The 17489-nt window shown below is 41.8% G+C and overlaps 2 protein-coding genes across 7 annotated transcripts in view; one reads left to right on the top strand and one right to left on the bottom strand.

The window, feature by feature from the left end:
• Positions 1-17489, top strand: part of MCPH1 (microcephalin 1) — a 228312-nt gene that overhangs the window by 98043 nt on the left and 112780 nt on the right. For all 6 annotated transcript variants that reach the window (XM_068532031.1, XM_068532036.1, XM_068532035.1 and 3 more), the window contains one exon: positions 2045-2122. In XM_068532031.1, coding sequence (XP_068388132.1) covers positions 2045-2122 — 78 coding nt within the window. The remainder of the gene's footprint in view (positions 1-2044; positions 2123-17489) is intronic.
• Positions 4456-17489, bottom strand: part of ANGPT2 (angiopoietin 2) — a 53257-nt gene continuing 40223 nt past the window's right edge. Inside the window, exons 6-9 of the mRNA XM_068532037.1 lie at positions 13586-13687; positions 12888-13054; positions 8451-8581; positions 4456-5198 (exon numbers count right to left, since the gene is read on the bottom strand). Coding sequence (XP_068388138.1) covers positions 5038-5198; positions 8451-8581; positions 12888-13054; positions 13586-13687 — 561 coding nt within the window. The 3' untranslated portion in view covers positions 4456-5037. The remainder of the gene's footprint in view (positions 5199-8450; positions 8582-12887; positions 13055-13585; positions 13688-17489) is intronic.

Genomic DNA, 17489 nt, shown 5'->3' with positions numbered 1-17489 from the left:
TTGTAGGGAACTAGTGTGTCTTCTGTAAATGATAACATACATCGACTGATAAGAGTAAGGTAAACACTGTTACTTCAATGGGTTATTTTAACCACCCATTAACCATGTTTGCTGTGTGTACAAACATGATTTCAGTGTAGAGTTACCAATTTTCTAATACCTTCTTTCATTGGACTTATTAAGGTAAGTTTTGTTTGTTTGTTTTTTTGTAATGTTTGTTAGACAGTAAAAATCGGGGGAAACAAAAAGGGACTTCAATGACAAAATGCTTGTCTACACACAAATCTATTGAAGATTGAACAGGGTCCCTGAGAACCCAACTCATTGCTTTCCGTCTCTCTATATCATCTTGGGCCCAGTGCCCATGGAGCTGTTTGTCCTGTCTTTCCTGGCTTGTCTTCTGATTCTCCTGCCCAACAGTTGTGCTTGCACTGATGTCCTCAGCACACAGGGGTAGGACAGGGTATATTATCATACCTTCCCTACCATATGCAGCCAGCCAACCCTATTTTCTTACCACTTCTTGCAAAGCTCCCTCTACTGCAGCCAAAAAAATAGAAGCTACTTTAATCCTGGCTTGGCACATGGTATTCTCCCTCTTCCAGAATACCCTCTCCCCTTCCCACTGTCTATCTCTTTGCCTGATGAGCTTTTACTCAGTTTAAATGTCAGCCCATCTGTGGACCCTTTCTTGGTTTTCCTAGCCCGAGTTAGTTTGCTTCCTACCACAGGTTTGCACAGCCCTGCTTAGGAGGAACCAGCATTTGGTTGCTGCCATGCCTCTTGCAAGAGGATAAACCCTTCTAGGTTTGGGTTTGTGTTTCCAGGACTCAGCTTGGACTCTTATTCATGGTAGGCTCTCAATAAGTTGTTCACAGATGAATGGATAGTGAGCAGAAAGAAATAGTTGTTGAATAAGTAAATGCATCTATTGAAAGTAAGATCCGGGCCAGTGCTGAGAATGATCATTCAGATTCTGTATTCCGTTCTTGTCTTTATTCCATTATCATGCTCACTTTTTCTTAGAAACAAAACATTGCTGTCTCATGTTGGATAAGTATTAGGTTTAATATATAAAAAAGGAAATATTTCAGACTGATAGCCTATAGATGGTTCTGAACTTTAGGAACTACCAAAAAGGAAGACTTAGACCTCATTCCTGGTAATTCAGCAAAAAAACCCTTGAGTTTTACATAGCAACTCTAGGGGCAAAAAAAAAAAAATGGATTTACTGAATGTAAGAAAGAAGGAAATTGCAGATAAAAAGATCAGTGTGAGTTATGTAATTCAGCTTGATTATTTTAGTTGTAAAATTCTACTGGTACATAGAAGCATACAGCTTTTCAAGGAGTTTGGTCATAGAGTAGAGATGAGCGCAGAATCTCAAATGTTGAATTAAAAATGAAAACATTGTTTTGATTATTTAAAAATGTGTGGGTTCTAACGATGATGATGAAAGCTTGTTTATGAGACATTTTACTCTTCCAAAGTGTGAGAAGGATTTCCAAACATGAATGTGGAGAACTTCTCCTAAAAACATTAGCTAATGATAGAAATAAAGTTACACACCAAAAGGTTTGCTTTTTGAATTTAGGCTTATGATCTATCTTCTCCTAATACGTGGGGGGTTTTTTTGTTTTTTTTTTTTTGGTTTTTTTAATTAATAAAATTCTGTATTATTTACTAAGGGTTGTCTATAATGACTCCTTAAATTGGAAACTGGAATTTAGGAAGACGTAGTATTTCATATGTTTAGAAACGGGGTGGTTATCCTCACTAGGATAATAACCCAGACTTCTAGCCATCAGGAGACTTTTTTCTTAACCAAGCATTTATTAATATTTGTAACATTTTTGCAACCTGAAGATTCTGATGGCACTTTGGTGTTCAAGACACATGTACTTCACATCAATGTAGTATGTAGTTACTGCTAGGGTTTTTTTGTTTGTTTATTTTGGTTTTGCTATATCTTCAAAATGGTTTATTGTCCACTAAAAGCCTAATAAGTCTATAAAAAATGTTCTGCTTCTTCTGTCACTTATAGGTACTGTGGTCTTTGGAAATGGGTCATCGGATTTCCGAGGAACCGTTCGAACAGTCAGACTACTTCCCTGCAGCTCCTGTAAGTCACATATTATTTTATGGTGGTAAATACAATTTGGTATTTTCAGGAAGTCATTATTAGCATAGTTATACACTCAAGTTTTTTAAATTAAATCAAGAGCAATTATGCCTATAACTAAAAAGACATATTTGCAGAACTTAACACATTTTGTGTGTTTGTGAGAATAAATGTGAGAATGTGAGAACATTCCTCAAAAAGTTGTGAGAAATGTAATCTCAAAAAATTTAATTATAAAAGTTCTCAGGATTGAGAAAAAAAAAGACTAGATTCTTGAGAAGATACAATTATATATTGCTTACTGCCTCAAAAAATAATGCTGTTACTGTTAACGGAGATAGAAGTGATAGGTATAAAAATTGTGGCCTGCTAGCATTATGACGTGGTCTTTCTGTTTTGATATTTTTCCTGAAACTCAGCTTCAGCTTTACTGATTTTCAGGTATTTCAAATGCTTAATGGGAAAGTTCCAGGTTCTAATTGTTTTAAAGATTAATAAGTAGGTAATTTCAGATTTAGTTGGAAGCAGGATTGTGCAGAAGTTGGCTTTTGTTTTCAAATGTTAACTGGTTTGTGACATTTTATCCTTTCAAAAGATTAATACCTGAAAGGTAAATGATGATTTGTAATCTGTGAGTGGTCTTCATGTTTTTTAATTGTTTGAGTATGCCATATGACTATCACATAGTGAGAAGTTGAACTCTGCCCTCCAGTCGCTGTGGTTTTCTAGTTGTTGGGTTGTTTTTGTTTTCATTTTTGAGATTGCTGTTTTGATTTGCTCTGGACTTTATAAATGTTTTCTTAAGGAGAGAAAAAATTCCTCTCAGCAAGACTCTTTGTTTGAAATACCGGGTAAGGAGTTGAAGTGTAAAGTAAAAACGCAAATTCTCCCCCACTCGCTGTCATGAGAGAGTATACGTAACTCTGAATAACATAGTAAGGTTTGTCTTTGAAACTCACCTTATCTGCCTACGTGGGCAAGTGAATATAAATTAAGTGTGTTGTTGCCAATTTTTCCTGTATTATCATTTCCCCACCTTGGTGTCTGTCATGTGGTCATTGAGATGTCATGGAAATTTATTGTTTCTTTTGAGGCTGTGATATTTTCTTATTATCAGATGTTTTTTAGCTTGATACAAAGCTGTGTATAAATTCAACCTCTGTTAACTTTATGATGCCTTCTTACATGTAATAAGAGGACCTGTTCTGGGATGGGAGGTTATGTTCTCATTAATATATTTGTTGGGAAAGTGCAGCATGGTGGAAAAGCAGAGGGCCTGACTTGTCCAGAGTCCATAAGTTAACTCAGCAACACCTGAGTGTCATAAAACTAAGCTGGGAAGAGGGGGGTGTGGGGATAAAATAAATTAGATAAGAAAAATGGAATAAAGAAAAAAAATAGTGGTAGAACAGTATAAGGTGAAGACAGACACAGGTAAACGCTGGCTGCAAATTTGGCTCTAAGCGTCCTAGTAGCTGACTCAAAAGCGAATATATGAGAAATTGCTTCCAAATTATGAAGCATTACTCAAATGTTCATTAGTATTAATTGTACGATGAAAACTTCAAACGGAGTTCAAACTCTAGGAGTTTAAGGTTTCGCAGTCCTGAGCGTAAATCTGTGCTCTCAAAATTTTCTGTAAACATTTGAATATGCTATAAATATCAGATTTTGGTTTTGCGCCCCAGAACACTTTTTTTTTTTTTTTTAATTTGCTGGTGGTTTAAGCCTAGTAAGATTTAAGTTAATGTTACTAACGCAAATTATTTTTTCCCCTAAATAACTTCCGGGGTGAATCCAGCTTGAGAAGTATAGCTTTGTAAGTGTTTTAAATGGAAGGGTTTTCTCAACCACAAACTACATTGTAGCCTACTTCCCTAAAATACATCTTAGTAGAAGAGAAAAAAGACTTTTGTATTAGAATAGTGAGTAAAATATAGGAAAGCCTCTTTGTCATGAAATTAAATGTATAATTTTCGTCATCATTAAAAGTCAAGATTTTCCTTGTCACAAGGCACAATCATTTGTTTCAGAATCATATTACAATGTTGTAAATATCATAAAAGTTAAATGCGGTCATCTCACCTAATAAGTTATATTTAATTACTAAAAATCCCTTCATATTTAACAGCGAGGCTGAAAAAAAATAGTACAATCTTCATATATACTAAAAGAACACGTTTCTATTAATAATTTCAGAGATCCTGAAAGTTTTCACCATAGAAACTTGAAATATATATATTTGAGCATTAACTTAAAACTAACCTATCAATGCCTATGCAAATATGCTGTTCTCAAAATGAAAATTTAAAGCACCTACGAGGAGGAGTAAAAATGCGTTAAGTATGTTTTTCCTTCTCCAAATATTAAACCGCTAATAACCACTTCTCATAAAAATCCCTGAATATAGAGTATATTTTTATGGCTTCGAGAATTTTTCCTTCCTTTTAATTACGATAGTGGTGCTGAATTCAGGACATATGGATATTTACACAGTCTATAAACAGTGCTCAGAAGAATGCAGTTCCAAGGTTATCTCTACTATATGGCATAAGTGTTCTGTTTTCCAGTTATTTACTGATCGACTCGCACATAACATTCTTGGTTGTGACAACAGAGCCTGTAAATTGTCAGTCTCATTCGCAAGCTTAAATTTATCTTCCCGTAGGCTTTCTACCAGGTCACCATGCCAGGCTGTGGCTCGTTGGGGGTTGTGCTTTGGTTCGTTGAGTGATGCGGGTTTAAGGGGTGACGTTGATGGGGCTCTAACTGGGAGCTCGCGGGTCCCCTCGGTCTGGAGCGCAGGCAGTCTGTCCGAGCTGGATAGGGAGGCAGCATGCAGCTGTGTCTTCCAGAGCTTTGGGATTAAGTCTTTGAAAACTGGAAGACACCGTTCCTCAGGTGTGCGCTGGCATTTAGAAATCTGCTGGGCGGATCATCATGGTCGTGGCCTTGAGCGAGTAGCCGGACCCTTTCCAGTAGTACCACTTAATACCATTGAATTTATTTGTGTTCTGCCTCTGTGGGTAGTACATTCCGTTCAGGTTGGAAGGACCACAGGCATCAAACCACCAGCCTGTGAAAGTGAAACACAGAAGGAATTAGGAGCCAGGTGGCCCTATCTCACCGCGGAGTTACAAATCCTGGCTAATCCGCGAGTCACATCCTGCTCATTTTAAGCAGGTGTGTGTGGGCCTTCTTGAGAGTGGAGGGGGCCGCCCTGGCAGGTGGCAGTGTGGTTTTCCACCTCTACACTGGCGGAACCGAGCCCCTGGGGCACATGTTTTTACGCGCTTTCTTACTCCTCTTCCCCTGTGCTGTGGGAAAGGGCCAGTCACCCACAGACATGACTAGGAGACCCACGGGACAGTTGGAAGTGTGGAAAAGTCAGAGCCCGAAGAATCGATGGGTGGCTCTCATCGGCCCAGGAGCACCTTCCATCCAGTGCCAGCAACATGGTGGACCAGGCTGCTTCAGGCTCCCCTCCGCCTAACAAAGAAAGTCTTTTTGGGACTTCCCTGGTGGCGCAGTGGTTAAGAACCCCCACTGCCAATGCAGGGGACACGGGTTCGAGCCCTGGTCCGGGAATATCCCACATGCCACGGAGGAACTAAGCCCGTGTGCCACAACTACTGAGCCTGTGCTCTAGAGCCCGCGAGCCACAACTACTGAGCCTGTGCTCTAGAGCCCGCAAGCCACAACTACTGGAGCCCGTGAGCCACAACTACTGGAGCCCACGTGCCTAGAGCCCGTGCTCCGCAACAAGGGAAGCCACCGCAATGAGAAGCCCGCGCACTGCAACTAGAGAAAGCCTGCGCGCAGCAACGAAGACCCAACACAACCAAAAATCCATTAATAAATAAATTTATTAAATAAAAAAAGTCTTTTTGTTTCAAACGTAACCCCAAATTTTAAGTACTCAGTGGAGCTAGATAAAAAGGAAACCTTTAAGTCCCAGAGACAGAAAGGAAATGTAAAGCTATAGTGGTGTGTGCACTAAGGTAAGGTGGGGACCTGGGAGGCCGCTGCATGGCACAGCGGCGGGGCAGTGGGCATCCGCACCTACACCTGAAGGACTAGGCTTGGGCTTTTAATACCCTTACCTAGAGGCCCGGGGTTTGGGAGGGGAAGGAATGACCTCAGTCTACAAGCATTAATCCAGATAAATCTTTGAAAGATTGTGTTGGAAGGACACATACAGTATGATGCCATTTATATAAAATTCTAAAATACAGAAAAAAATAACTATTATCGATCTCTCCATACCTAGTAAAAGAAATAAATAATGTGAACGTTACAGGTATTGGTAGGGCATGTTTTATTTCTTTAAAAAGGATTCTGATGCAGTTATTATATTATTTATACACTGGAATGTGATCGCCAGTTATTACATCCAAGTGCCTAAGTTTTTTCCTGATAGTAACAGCTCCATGACTTGAGTTGATTCAGATTAACGTTGATTTGATAAGACATTTGTGTGTGAGACTCATAAACCTTCAAAATATTCAAGAATATTGCAGATTTATAGATCCGTCCATTCCGGAGCCTGTTGTCTGACTCAACTATAGAATTTACTGTCTAGGCAAAAATCTAGCTGGTCATTAGGCTGGTTTATCTGTGGTCCAGACCACGGCTTGGAATCTGACCTCTACAGTCGGGACCGCTCTGCTGTCTCTCTTGGGCTGCGTTTCTTCTCCCCAATCTCCTTTCCACTTCCACTCTCAGCCCTAAATCTTGATCTGAGTAAGTAAATATGTTGTTTCCTTGGTTATTAATGCACTGATACTCTCTTGAGTAGCTCTTGACATTCGGGTGGTCTGAAAACCGCCACCCTCTGCGTGGACAGCTGGGCTCAGTGTGGGAATGACAGGCAGGAAGAAGGATTTGGCGCGCTCCCTCCCCTCCCCCCCTCCCCCCTCCCCCCCCCTCCCCCCCCCTCCCCCAGCTGGCTTTAGAAAGGATTACTGTGGTGGGATGGGAGAGACAGGCAGCTTTTACACAATCAGCGTAATAGCTTTCTCTGGTCGAAATAATTACTGAAGTAAGTATAGCTAATAGGGAAGACCTAAGTCACCAACATATATTTATACATGAAATATATTCTCTAAGGAGCCATAGGACTGATTTTCTTAATGGAGCCTAATTCTCTCAGTATCATTTTAAAGACTTGAAAATTACTGGGTTTCAAATTATTTTTGTAAATAAATCCTTCCTTTTGTCCGTAAATGATTCTTAACTGCAGTACAAACACATGACAAGTTTAGACCCTTTTCTTGTTTATGCAGTACCTCGTATTTATAAGATACATTGACTGCAGCTCTTTCCTCTGGTTTTCCTGGGTGAGTAATGAATGAATTTTTGGTGATACAATTCATGGTCTCTACAAATTAAACCCTGCCAATTTCCTGTTTGCCTCTGCACTTAGTCTACACTGTTGGCAGAATTTTTGTTGCTGATTTCAACCTTTCAATGTTTTTAAGAACTAACTCCACAGCATTTGCCCGACTTTTTTCCTGGTCTCAATCACAATTAACTGGTTTTGGTTATTCCACGTTTAAACTTTTAGGAATCGGAAGAATAAGTTTTCTAACAGTTGGTTCCTGTCACTAAACTCTGAAACGTTTCTGAAAACTCATCTGGCCGTTAAGTGACTGTTATATCACATTTTCTTATGGGTATGGTTTCTTTTTGTTTGTTTGTTTTTTGTTTTTAAGAGGTCTAACATGAAAGATAGAAGGCAAGAAGAGCCTGAAGATAAAGGCCTTAAACTGGACAATCATTCATTCTAATTTGATGCACAGAAAAGGAGCTTGGTTAATTAGTTTCTGTGCATTATTAGTATTTGCTGTATATTAATGAAATACTTTAAAAAAAAAAAAAGACAACTGAAAAATCCTTGTTTGAACAATAAATTATTAATTGGAAACATTTCTATACTAATGAATCTATATCACTGTTTTGGTAGCCATTTTTAATTTTTAACCTTTTTAATAAAGCAGAATGGAATTAAACCATCGTGCCAACATCTGATACTCAGCACAAACCCCAGAGAGCTTTCTGAGTATCACATGGCCCCTCTCCTTGCCAGGGGTAGGTCCTGAGGAGACACAGTTGGCCTGCTGACAATTCTAGCTCAATATCACATTCGTGTGTAAAACTCAACAGTCTGAAAAAGCGAAAAACCAATCTCCCTGTATTGAGCAAGTAAGTCTATTTATGAAATTTGGACATTGTCACCAATCACAGGTTGAAGTCCAAAGAGCCAACCTTTCCCTCTATGAAATCCTTCCTTGCCAATACAAATAGGAAGAGAGAAAAGTCTTCCCACCTCCTGTGAGCATTTGTGAACATTTGCAAATACATTTGTCGTTGTCTGCGTCCTTTGTGCTAAAATCATTTCCTGGTTGGCTTATGCTGCTTATTTTGCCGGCTGTCCCCGTGAGTCCTTTAAGGTGAATCCTGTAAGCATGTAAAGAAAAAAAAAAAAAAGGCAAAACATAATTGGCTTGGGTGGTTGATTTATCATAGTGGAAAGTTTTTTACAATGAAGAATTTCATTCTACAGAAACACGTGCTATGCTGGTTAGTGCACTAATGCATACTCCGGACAAAATGTTTTTGCGCTGGTATAAACAGGAACCAACTTATCATCAAATCCTTAGGCAAAGAGGAATGTTTTCATGAAGCCTTCAACGCATATCACTTGCACAAGCATCAGCGGGGACTTCGGGGCCCTGTAATTTATTTTCCTGCTGCTTTTAGGTAAACAAAAGAGGGGAAAACACATCGTGATGGGATCCTCTTTCCACGTCTCCAGGAATCATCCGTATGTTGTAGAAGTGAGAATCCAGGATGACTGGTGGCTGTGGGGAGGACAGCAGACAACAAGGGATGACCACTGAATGTGGAGTAGAAATCTAGTGAACTGCGTGGAAAAACAAACCCTTGTGGCTGCTTTGCCTTGTTTCTGAATAGTATTATAATAAACCTGCCAGACATTGAGAAAGAATAAGTGTCCTATTAAGTTAGACCCTAGATAATAGCCCAGGCTTTTAGAAGATTGCAGAAATCTGGCTCGCCCCAGCAATGTGCCTGCCAAGGAGGAGGGGAGAAGGGCAGGGGCAGGTCTGTGAGCCCGACTCCAGGAAAGCCCCAGGCAGACAGGCTCCGGAGCTCGGAGCAGGGTCCAGGGGATGCGGGTGCCTGTGTCGAACTCCACGTCACAGTGTGGCACTTGGAGTGTGGAGACCTGGGGCGTGGGGGTCTCCCCGGCCCAGGGACCCTCCTGCTGTACTTTAAGCCCCGCCGACGCCGCTCATCTTGGTAACACCTGCTCACATTTGCTAACAGCTGTCTGGGAGGGAATAGAATCTACTGGAATTCATGTTGGAACAGAAGGTGGAGCCGAGAGGAAAGGTTCTCCAGGGGCGTGTCTCTAACCCGCCCGTGCCACTCGCTCTCCCAGGCCGGTGCACGGAATGCCCAGACCAGCCCCGAGAGGCAGGCGTCACCCCCCCCTTACATGTAAGGTCGCTGAGGTTCGGTTCGGAGGCGGGAGCTCGTCCACAGTCACGCGCTGTAAGTGGTGGAGCTGGGACTGACAGCAGCTGGGACTGCACCCCGGTGAGGGCTCACACTGGTGCACCCCTTCACAGGGGCGCTTGGCTATCGAGGAGGCAGTTGTGCAAAGGGGGGCACGGGGGCATATCCAACGAGTTCCATAAAGCGTTGGTCCTGAGTAACGTTTGTGTTGGTAACTCAGATTTTTAATTGTTTGTAGTACTGTAGCTCTGGAAGCCTCATCACAGGCATTGACCGAGTTTCTGAATTTCAGGGTTATCCTCATGCTTCAGAAATGACCCTGGGCCCTAGCTCAGCCTCTGCATACCTGCTGCGAGGCATTCCTGTAAGTTCTCCTCACCATTGGGATTTTGAAACACTTTAATTTCTGTCCAGGCCCTTCTCATTAATCGTAGGTAGGACTGAGATGAACTACTCCCCGTGCTTTTCCTCCTTTGAACTCTCCTGTCTCCTTTGAAAGTCTCAGTTCTAGTGGAACGCATTAAATTTCCCCAAAGCAAAAGAAGGGAGAATACTATGTTTTATGAGTCTCCATGAGAAAAGTTGTATCTTTTTAGATCCTTCGGCTGTGTGGCCCATTGTTTTATTTTTTTTTTATTTTTATTTTGTGGCTGCGTTGGGTCTTCGTTGCTGCACGTGGGCTTTCTCTAGTTGCGCTGAGCGGGGGCTACTCTTGGTTGCACTGCGTGGGCTTCTCATTGTGGTGGCTTCTCTTGTTGTGGAGCACGGGCTCTAGGCACGCGGGCTTCAGTAGTTGCAGCATGCAGGCTCAGTGGTTGTGGCACGCGGGCTCTAGGGAGCGCGAGTTTCAGTAGTTGTGGCTCGTGGGCTCTAGAGCACAGTCTCAGTAGTTGTGGCGCACGGGCTTAGTTGCTCTGCAGCATGTGGGATCTTCCCGGACCAGGGATCGAACCCGTGTCCCCTGCACTGGCAGGCGGATTCTTAACCACTGCACCACCAGGGGAGTCTGGCCCATTGTTTTCAAGTTGCCTTCTTGTACAATTTGATTATTAAGAATAGCCACATTCTTGAAGTTACTTTAACTTGGTACCCATTGCTTTTATATCACAGTGGAGTGAAGGGAGAGGTAATGCCAACGTTTAATAATTAAATCTCAGTGTTTGTATAGAATTGCCAGAATGTTTGTGAAAAGTGACCAATTCTTAAGGTCTAATAGACAAATAGTTTTTAGTTTTAGTAAAAATAATCGTACTCTATTGATGCATTTATCCCTTCGTATAACGTGTATTTTTTCAGTTTTCCTACATTTGGGAAAAAATTCCTTTAGTGAAAAACAACTTAGCTGCTACATACAATTGGCATTCTGAAACATCTGTAGTTATTGTAAGTTTTAGTCACATCCCAGTTTTCTTATCACATTGACATGTTTTATTAGGATAATAATTTTTTCAGTGTAGTATCTGTTTTATACTGCCAAGTAAATTAAACTGAGCTTTAAACAACTGTGTGCTTTTTAAAATGGCATATCCAAAAATTGATTGCACTTCTAAAGGAAATATCTGTTAAGAAGCATCACAGTTTAAAATATTTTTATAATGTCAGCATACAAGGGTAATGACCCACATTGTAAAATCTTCTTATATAAACAGTCTAATCCTTAATTTTCGTGTTTTTTTGTTTTTTTGTTTTTTAGTTCCTGTGTTGTAGATTCCTAACTGTTGCCAGTTGAAAAAATATTTAGCTTGGAGGTCAAACAATGACCAACCACTCATGTCTAAAAATTCATTGAAGTTTTGATCTGTGGAGTCAACTCTGGGCTGCAGTGAGGCCCCAACACCTATCTCTTCATTCAGCTGAGCTCCTGTCTGCCCTGGACAGCCGGCTCTTTCTGTAATGAGAGCTGATGGGCTGTTCCACTGACTTCTTAAAAGTCGTGTCGAAGCTTGTCGTACGTTATCTGTTTTCAAAACATGCTTCTGAATTTCGGTCCACTGTTTATAAAGCAGGACACTGGACATCGTGCAGTTCTCAGGTGGCTCTCAGTAAGCTGGCTTTCAGCCTGTTTTTCCATGCTGTCCATTGCGAGCCTCCCCAAGGAAGCCAGCTCAAGGACTTCGAAATCCTGGGTTTTTCCCAAACTACTCAGATCTTGGAATTTCTGTCGAGCAGAGGGTCTGAGTCGGGCATCAGTGGGATTTAGACGGGGCGGCAGGCCAGTTGATGCCTGTCTCCTGTGACGTTCCTATGGAACTTGGCTTGTTTACTTCTGACTTCAGAGTTGGTGTTTCATAACGTGTGCTCCGTGATCACCAAAACCCCCAAACACCACCAGTCCAAGCTCTCTAGACTCCCTCAGGGTGTGTTGGTGCCTGAACCCTTGTGTTGTGCCTTCTCAGACCAATTCCCGTGTGGCCACCGGGCACCCCATCGCCCTGCTCTGTCCCACCGTCGACACGCATTTCTGAGCCCCTCTCCCTGTAAAGCACAGATGCACGTGCCTACTGCCCTTGCCTGGCACAACAGGTTGTAAAGATCCCTTTGCTCTGTCTCCACTCTCTGGGTGTTTTAGAGCCAAAGAGTAAATTCCCAGTCAAAATTGCCCGTGCTTTTCTTGGAACATTCAAGATTAGCTGTGTCCAGTGGGTGGGAGGAGGTAGGTAAATACTGAGGCAGTGCTGTGAATCAGCTGGTCTTCCTATAGCAGAGGGCAGAGGGTCTTGCTACCTACTGCCCACCTAATCCTTCCTCTTTTGAACTTGGCAACTCATCCTGACTTTGGGATGGAACATAACATTTGAATGTGTTTAAACTTCAAAAAGATAGATTTAACTTTGAAAACCTTCTGGAAGAAAACAATATAGTCATGGGTATACATCTGTTGTGATATTGGCATGACATTTTGTAATAGGGATACAACATTCACCTATTCTACAGATAGTTGTTAAAGGCCCATTATCTGCCAGGCAGGGTTCATCTGTGCCCTGAGGATACACAGCAAACACAACAGGCAAAATTCTGTCCTCATGAAGCCTTCCTTATATTGTTGAAATTAAAGTTAGAATGTTGAAACTAGAGAAACTTACCTAAAGGCAGCAAAGAACTCTAAGAAACAAGATGTTTTTCCGCCTATGAGTAATTTAGATTCTGGTTAATGCAATGGGGTTCTGACTTTCTGGAGTCAGCAAATCCTTTAACTTTTTTCAGTGATATATCATTTCCTTACCTGTAATTGAGTTCTTCGCTTGAGAGATAGAAATGGTCGTACAACGAGTAAGCCTCATTCCCTTCCCAGTCTTTCAGGTGTATTTTAAGCACGTAGCGTTTCTGATTAGTCACTTGTGAAACAAACTCATTTCCCAGCCAGTGTTCGCCTGAAGGGTTCCCAAATCCCTGAAATCCAAGTTGTAAAATTCACTTACTTCATTTATTTTCAATAGTCCATCAATTTGACACGGAATAACCATTCAATATTCAACAGAAATCCCTTCCCGTACCGTGAAACTTTGGGGTCTTCCATATAAGAAAGATTTTTAAAAGGTCAGTTTTAGGAAACTAAGCTGTTACCAGAAGGAAATTAGTATTGGAATAATTAGAACAACTTGGGGAACCACCAATATCATAAACAGCTCAGTTTATAGACGTGTGAAACACTATGAAACGGTTTACCAAGAAATGCTGAGCCCACCGTTAAAAGTAAGCCTAACTTTCGCATGCCTTTGTTTTGATATATAGTTTACATCACATTGGCAGGACCATTCTTTAACAGGGAGACTGAAACACCAGTTAAAAAGAACCCTTTGGTTAAAAAAAATGGTCAAAAGTCATTGGTTGGTTTTAGATTTGTGGTAAAGTTCCTGCACATTCTCAAAGTTAGTTTTCGCAAAGAAAGTTATTTTCAGATGGTTTAAAGAGTATTCATACCACTTTATATTCTTTCCAAGTCCTCTGAAAATCAACACTGCCATCTTCACGTCGCTGAATAACTGTCCACCCACCTCCAGCTGTTTCCATGTCACAGTAAGCCTGCAAACAGGAACGCACAATTACTGCCTGGGAAACGTCCGTGACTTGGGTCTTTGTCTTAAATAACAGAAACGAGATGAACGGAGATACTTATAATAAGACCAGGGCTGATGGGGTTCTCTGGGGTAAATCTTTGTGGTCTTCCAAGAGGCAGAGGATTTTAAAGAAATTGAAAACCATGAATTTAAAATGATGGTGAGAAATAAACAGTAATATAACATGATGTGTCGATGAAACTAGGACCTTGTCATCATCTGTTCTAGGCTAAAGACCCACCCCGATAGCTGACCCTGAGATCGCTGTTCCTTAGAGATTTGTTGGGAACAGGACATGTTGGCAGATTGCCCCAAACCTCTCATCTCCAGCCTGTAGAAATCCATCGCCTCGTGTTCACAGCCCTGAAAACCTTTATGATGGTTGCCAGTCCCGACTGACTCTCCAGAGAGTGGTGTAAAAGGGAGACTCTTGCATTGTGGGGTTTCCAAGACTCCTGTGATGCCGTGGGGCTGTTTGGCTTCCTCCATGTGTGGGATCAAAGTCAGGTTTCCTGGTTCATCCCTCAGAACAAGGGATGGGTACACGGGGGCTTCCGTGTACCCAATGTGTGTGTGTGACCTGAGGGGGCCTGGCAGCTCCACCCCACAGACCCTGACTTCATGCTTCTCTGCACTTTGCTCACTGCCCCTGTTATTTCTCTTCCCAGCTCTTTTGATTTCTGCTTTTAAACGGGCTTGGTGGGTTCAAACTTTGTTCACTACACAGGATTCTTTCTTGGGCTAAGAGCATGCATGCTCAATTTCAACTCAGCTGGAGTTTTATTATGAAATTAAAAACCCCTGAAAATAAGATTACACAAATAGTTTTAAATAATGAGATTATAGTAGAACGAAGGAGTTTTCCAAAAAGTTAAGATGCATTTCCTTACAGGTTACAAGGTAGTAAATGTGAAAGTTAAGGTTCAAAAACAATTAGAAATAGTCTTCCTTTGTTGTCTTCCATGGTCTTTGGGGGGAATAATGGAGATAATTTTGGCAGAGTAAGTTTACACGTCAAATCTACTGCATTTGTGAGCCAAAATCCTGGAGAATGGGGGCTAAAGGAGAACCCAGAGTGCACCTAGACCTGCCCTTTCATTGTAAGCGCTCGTTGGCCATCCTGTTTCCAGTGGAACCAAGAGCAGCAGCTGGAACCCAGCACTGGTTCTCCTGTTGCGCTCTCTCCACCTCCATTCCAGACTCTCTCCAGGATGGACACTTGGCCCATCATCACTTTCCCAATGATCCTCATGTTTCGAAACATGTGTTCCATGAAAGAAAATTATATTTATCAAGAATAAAATGATTTCCCCATTTTTAATTAATCAGCCATATGAAATTGATCTGCTTAATATAACCCCTTATTATCTCTCTGTGTTGACATTATTATTATTATTAATTATCGTTGTTATCATTGCTATGCATCACTCTGTTCCAAGCACCAGGCTAGGTACTTTCCGTATGTTATCTGTAATCTCACGGCAACTCTGCTGTGATGCTATCATTCTGCATGTTTGAAAGGAGAAAAGATTTGGTAAAGTTAGGTTAATTTGATCAGAGTCATTCAGCTATTAGGTGGCATATAGGATTTGAATAAGGTCTCTTTAATTTCCTAATTCTGCGATGTGTTTTCTACTCCCCCACGCTTCCGAAAACAGAGAAACCTGACTCTTTTGTTAATAGGTCAGAAGTCCCTCCATGCAGCTCCAAGTTGAAATCAGTTCATGAATAATACTGTCTCTCGCTCGCCTCTGGTCCACAAGATGGTCAGTACTGTTCACTTCTGTAAACGTGTCTAGTAAACTAGCTGAATAAGCTCCATTGATCTGAGCAGTCCTGCGCACACACGGTAACTCCCTTGTATCCTAAAAGACGTGCTAGGGGGTAAAAGGACTGCACACTGTCCTCAGTGAGCCTGTCCTCATTCTAATACTTGCTTCTTCAATGTCAAAATCACTCTGATGAAGTCGCTGATATTTAAATCAGAGGACAAGTCCATCTTGTTGTGGAAATCAGTGGAGACCAAGAGCTGGGGTCTGAGCCATAGTATCCTCTAACCCCATTAGGGACAATGACGGGATCATGAGAACGTTTTCTTAATATTACTTTGTCCAGCTTAAGAAAAAGAACAGAGCGTTTATAAAAACTGAAGTATTATGGTTAGTTGGCTCGTGAGGCTTCCAGAGGAAGATAGTGTTCAAGTAGAGTTCTCCACGTAGCCTGAAGGAACAGATGAAAATGATGAAGTAGATTATATCAGGGTCGGAAAAGCATAAGTCCTCGGATAATGCCCATGACCTCACTGCTCAGTTACAGCAAACCTGAGGGAGGTTAATACTTTTGATGAGCACACCATGGTGTGGTCCAGGGACCTGATACCTCTCTCTAAAGCTTGATTTCTTTCAGCAAATAGCGCTTGATTGAAATGTTATGCTTCGGCTCTGAGGCCATGGTGAATGCGTGATTAAAGATCAACATTAGGAGTCAGGTATCCTGGGAAATTTAGGGAAGGAAACTGTTATGTCTCCAACTAGCAAAAACGTAACCCTAATGCTTCTGATAAATGCCATCTTGCAATGTCTATCTTGTACAAAAACCTAATGAATTCTTCAAAAATGAAGTTGAAATGATATTTAGGCCTCTTTGGGAAAGATCTGCGCAGAGATCTGTTGAACGTTCTTTCCTTGAGTTAGACGAAGCAGGCCAAGCTCGGGTGCCCTGGCCCACAGAGAGGTGGTCTCACAGCCCTTGGGTGTTGCATGGATGGCAGGCACCGAGCCCTGTCCTGGGTGCTCATCTCCATCATCTCCCCGAAACCGCTCTCTAAGACAGGGGGCACCGCGTCGCGTCGCAGATCAGGAAGCGGAAGCCTCATGCAGGTGCAGTGACGTGCTGAGAGGCACACACTGGCAGAGTCAGAATTTAAACCCAAATCTATCGGACTTCCTCAGATTGAATTATGGAGTCTGAAGTCTGGAAGGGAATCCAGAGGTAACTCATCTGGACCATATATTTTAGAGATGAAAAAATTGAGGCTGCAAAGATTGTTGTTCTCGGCTGTGTCAACGAGTTGTTTTCACTGCGTATGTGTAAAAGGCATATATAAATCCTAATGCTTCCAGCCGTGGCCTGAGACCACATCACCCCAGAGCTGTATATCTTCTTCTCCTGGCAGTGATGCCTTTGGGTTCGCTACGGCAAGCTGGGGCAGGGACGCGCACTACGGCAGGAAGCGTTACACAGCAGTAGGAAGCTGATGGTCCCTCTGTGTCTGCATCGGGGAGAATTCCCACTTTACTCTCCATCCTCCTCCTCCTCATGTCACTCCTGTCGCCTTACCTCCAGACCAAGAAGAGACCAACATCTGGTGGCAGACAGTAGCATACAGAGAGCTGCCATGAGAACCAGATAGCAGAGGGGACTGAAGGGCTTAGTATAGAGTCTGCTCATTACTTGTTCATCTGCAACAGAATATTTGGGTTTTTTTCTCCCCCCAATACACTGCTTTTAGGGTGCTAGGGACATTAACTGATTTTCAAGGTTGATTTAAAGCAGCATGAATGAATTAGAAAGATTTCTTTGGAAAGTCTTATCGTGAGTAATAGCACAAGAATATCGTGCTATTATTCAAGATAAATCGAATATTTATCTTTTAAATTCAAAATCAAGTGTATGTTACTGTTTGAAATTCCATGTCTTTAAGCCCTTGTTTGTAGTTTTTAAGTGTTTTTCTTTATTACCATGTTAAATACTGAGGATAACCCTGA

This window comes from Eschrichtius robustus, chromosome 21 (genome assembly GCF_028021215.1).
Source record: "Eschrichtius robustus isolate mEscRob2 chromosome 21, mEscRob2.pri, whole genome shotgun sequence".
In the NCBI taxonomy this organism is placed as follows: Eukaryota; Metazoa; Chordata; class Mammalia; order Artiodactyla; family Eschrichtiidae; genus Eschrichtius; species Eschrichtius robustus.
Note: the sequence above shows the minus strand (reverse complement) of the source record. Positions and strands in the feature narration are given on the sequence as shown.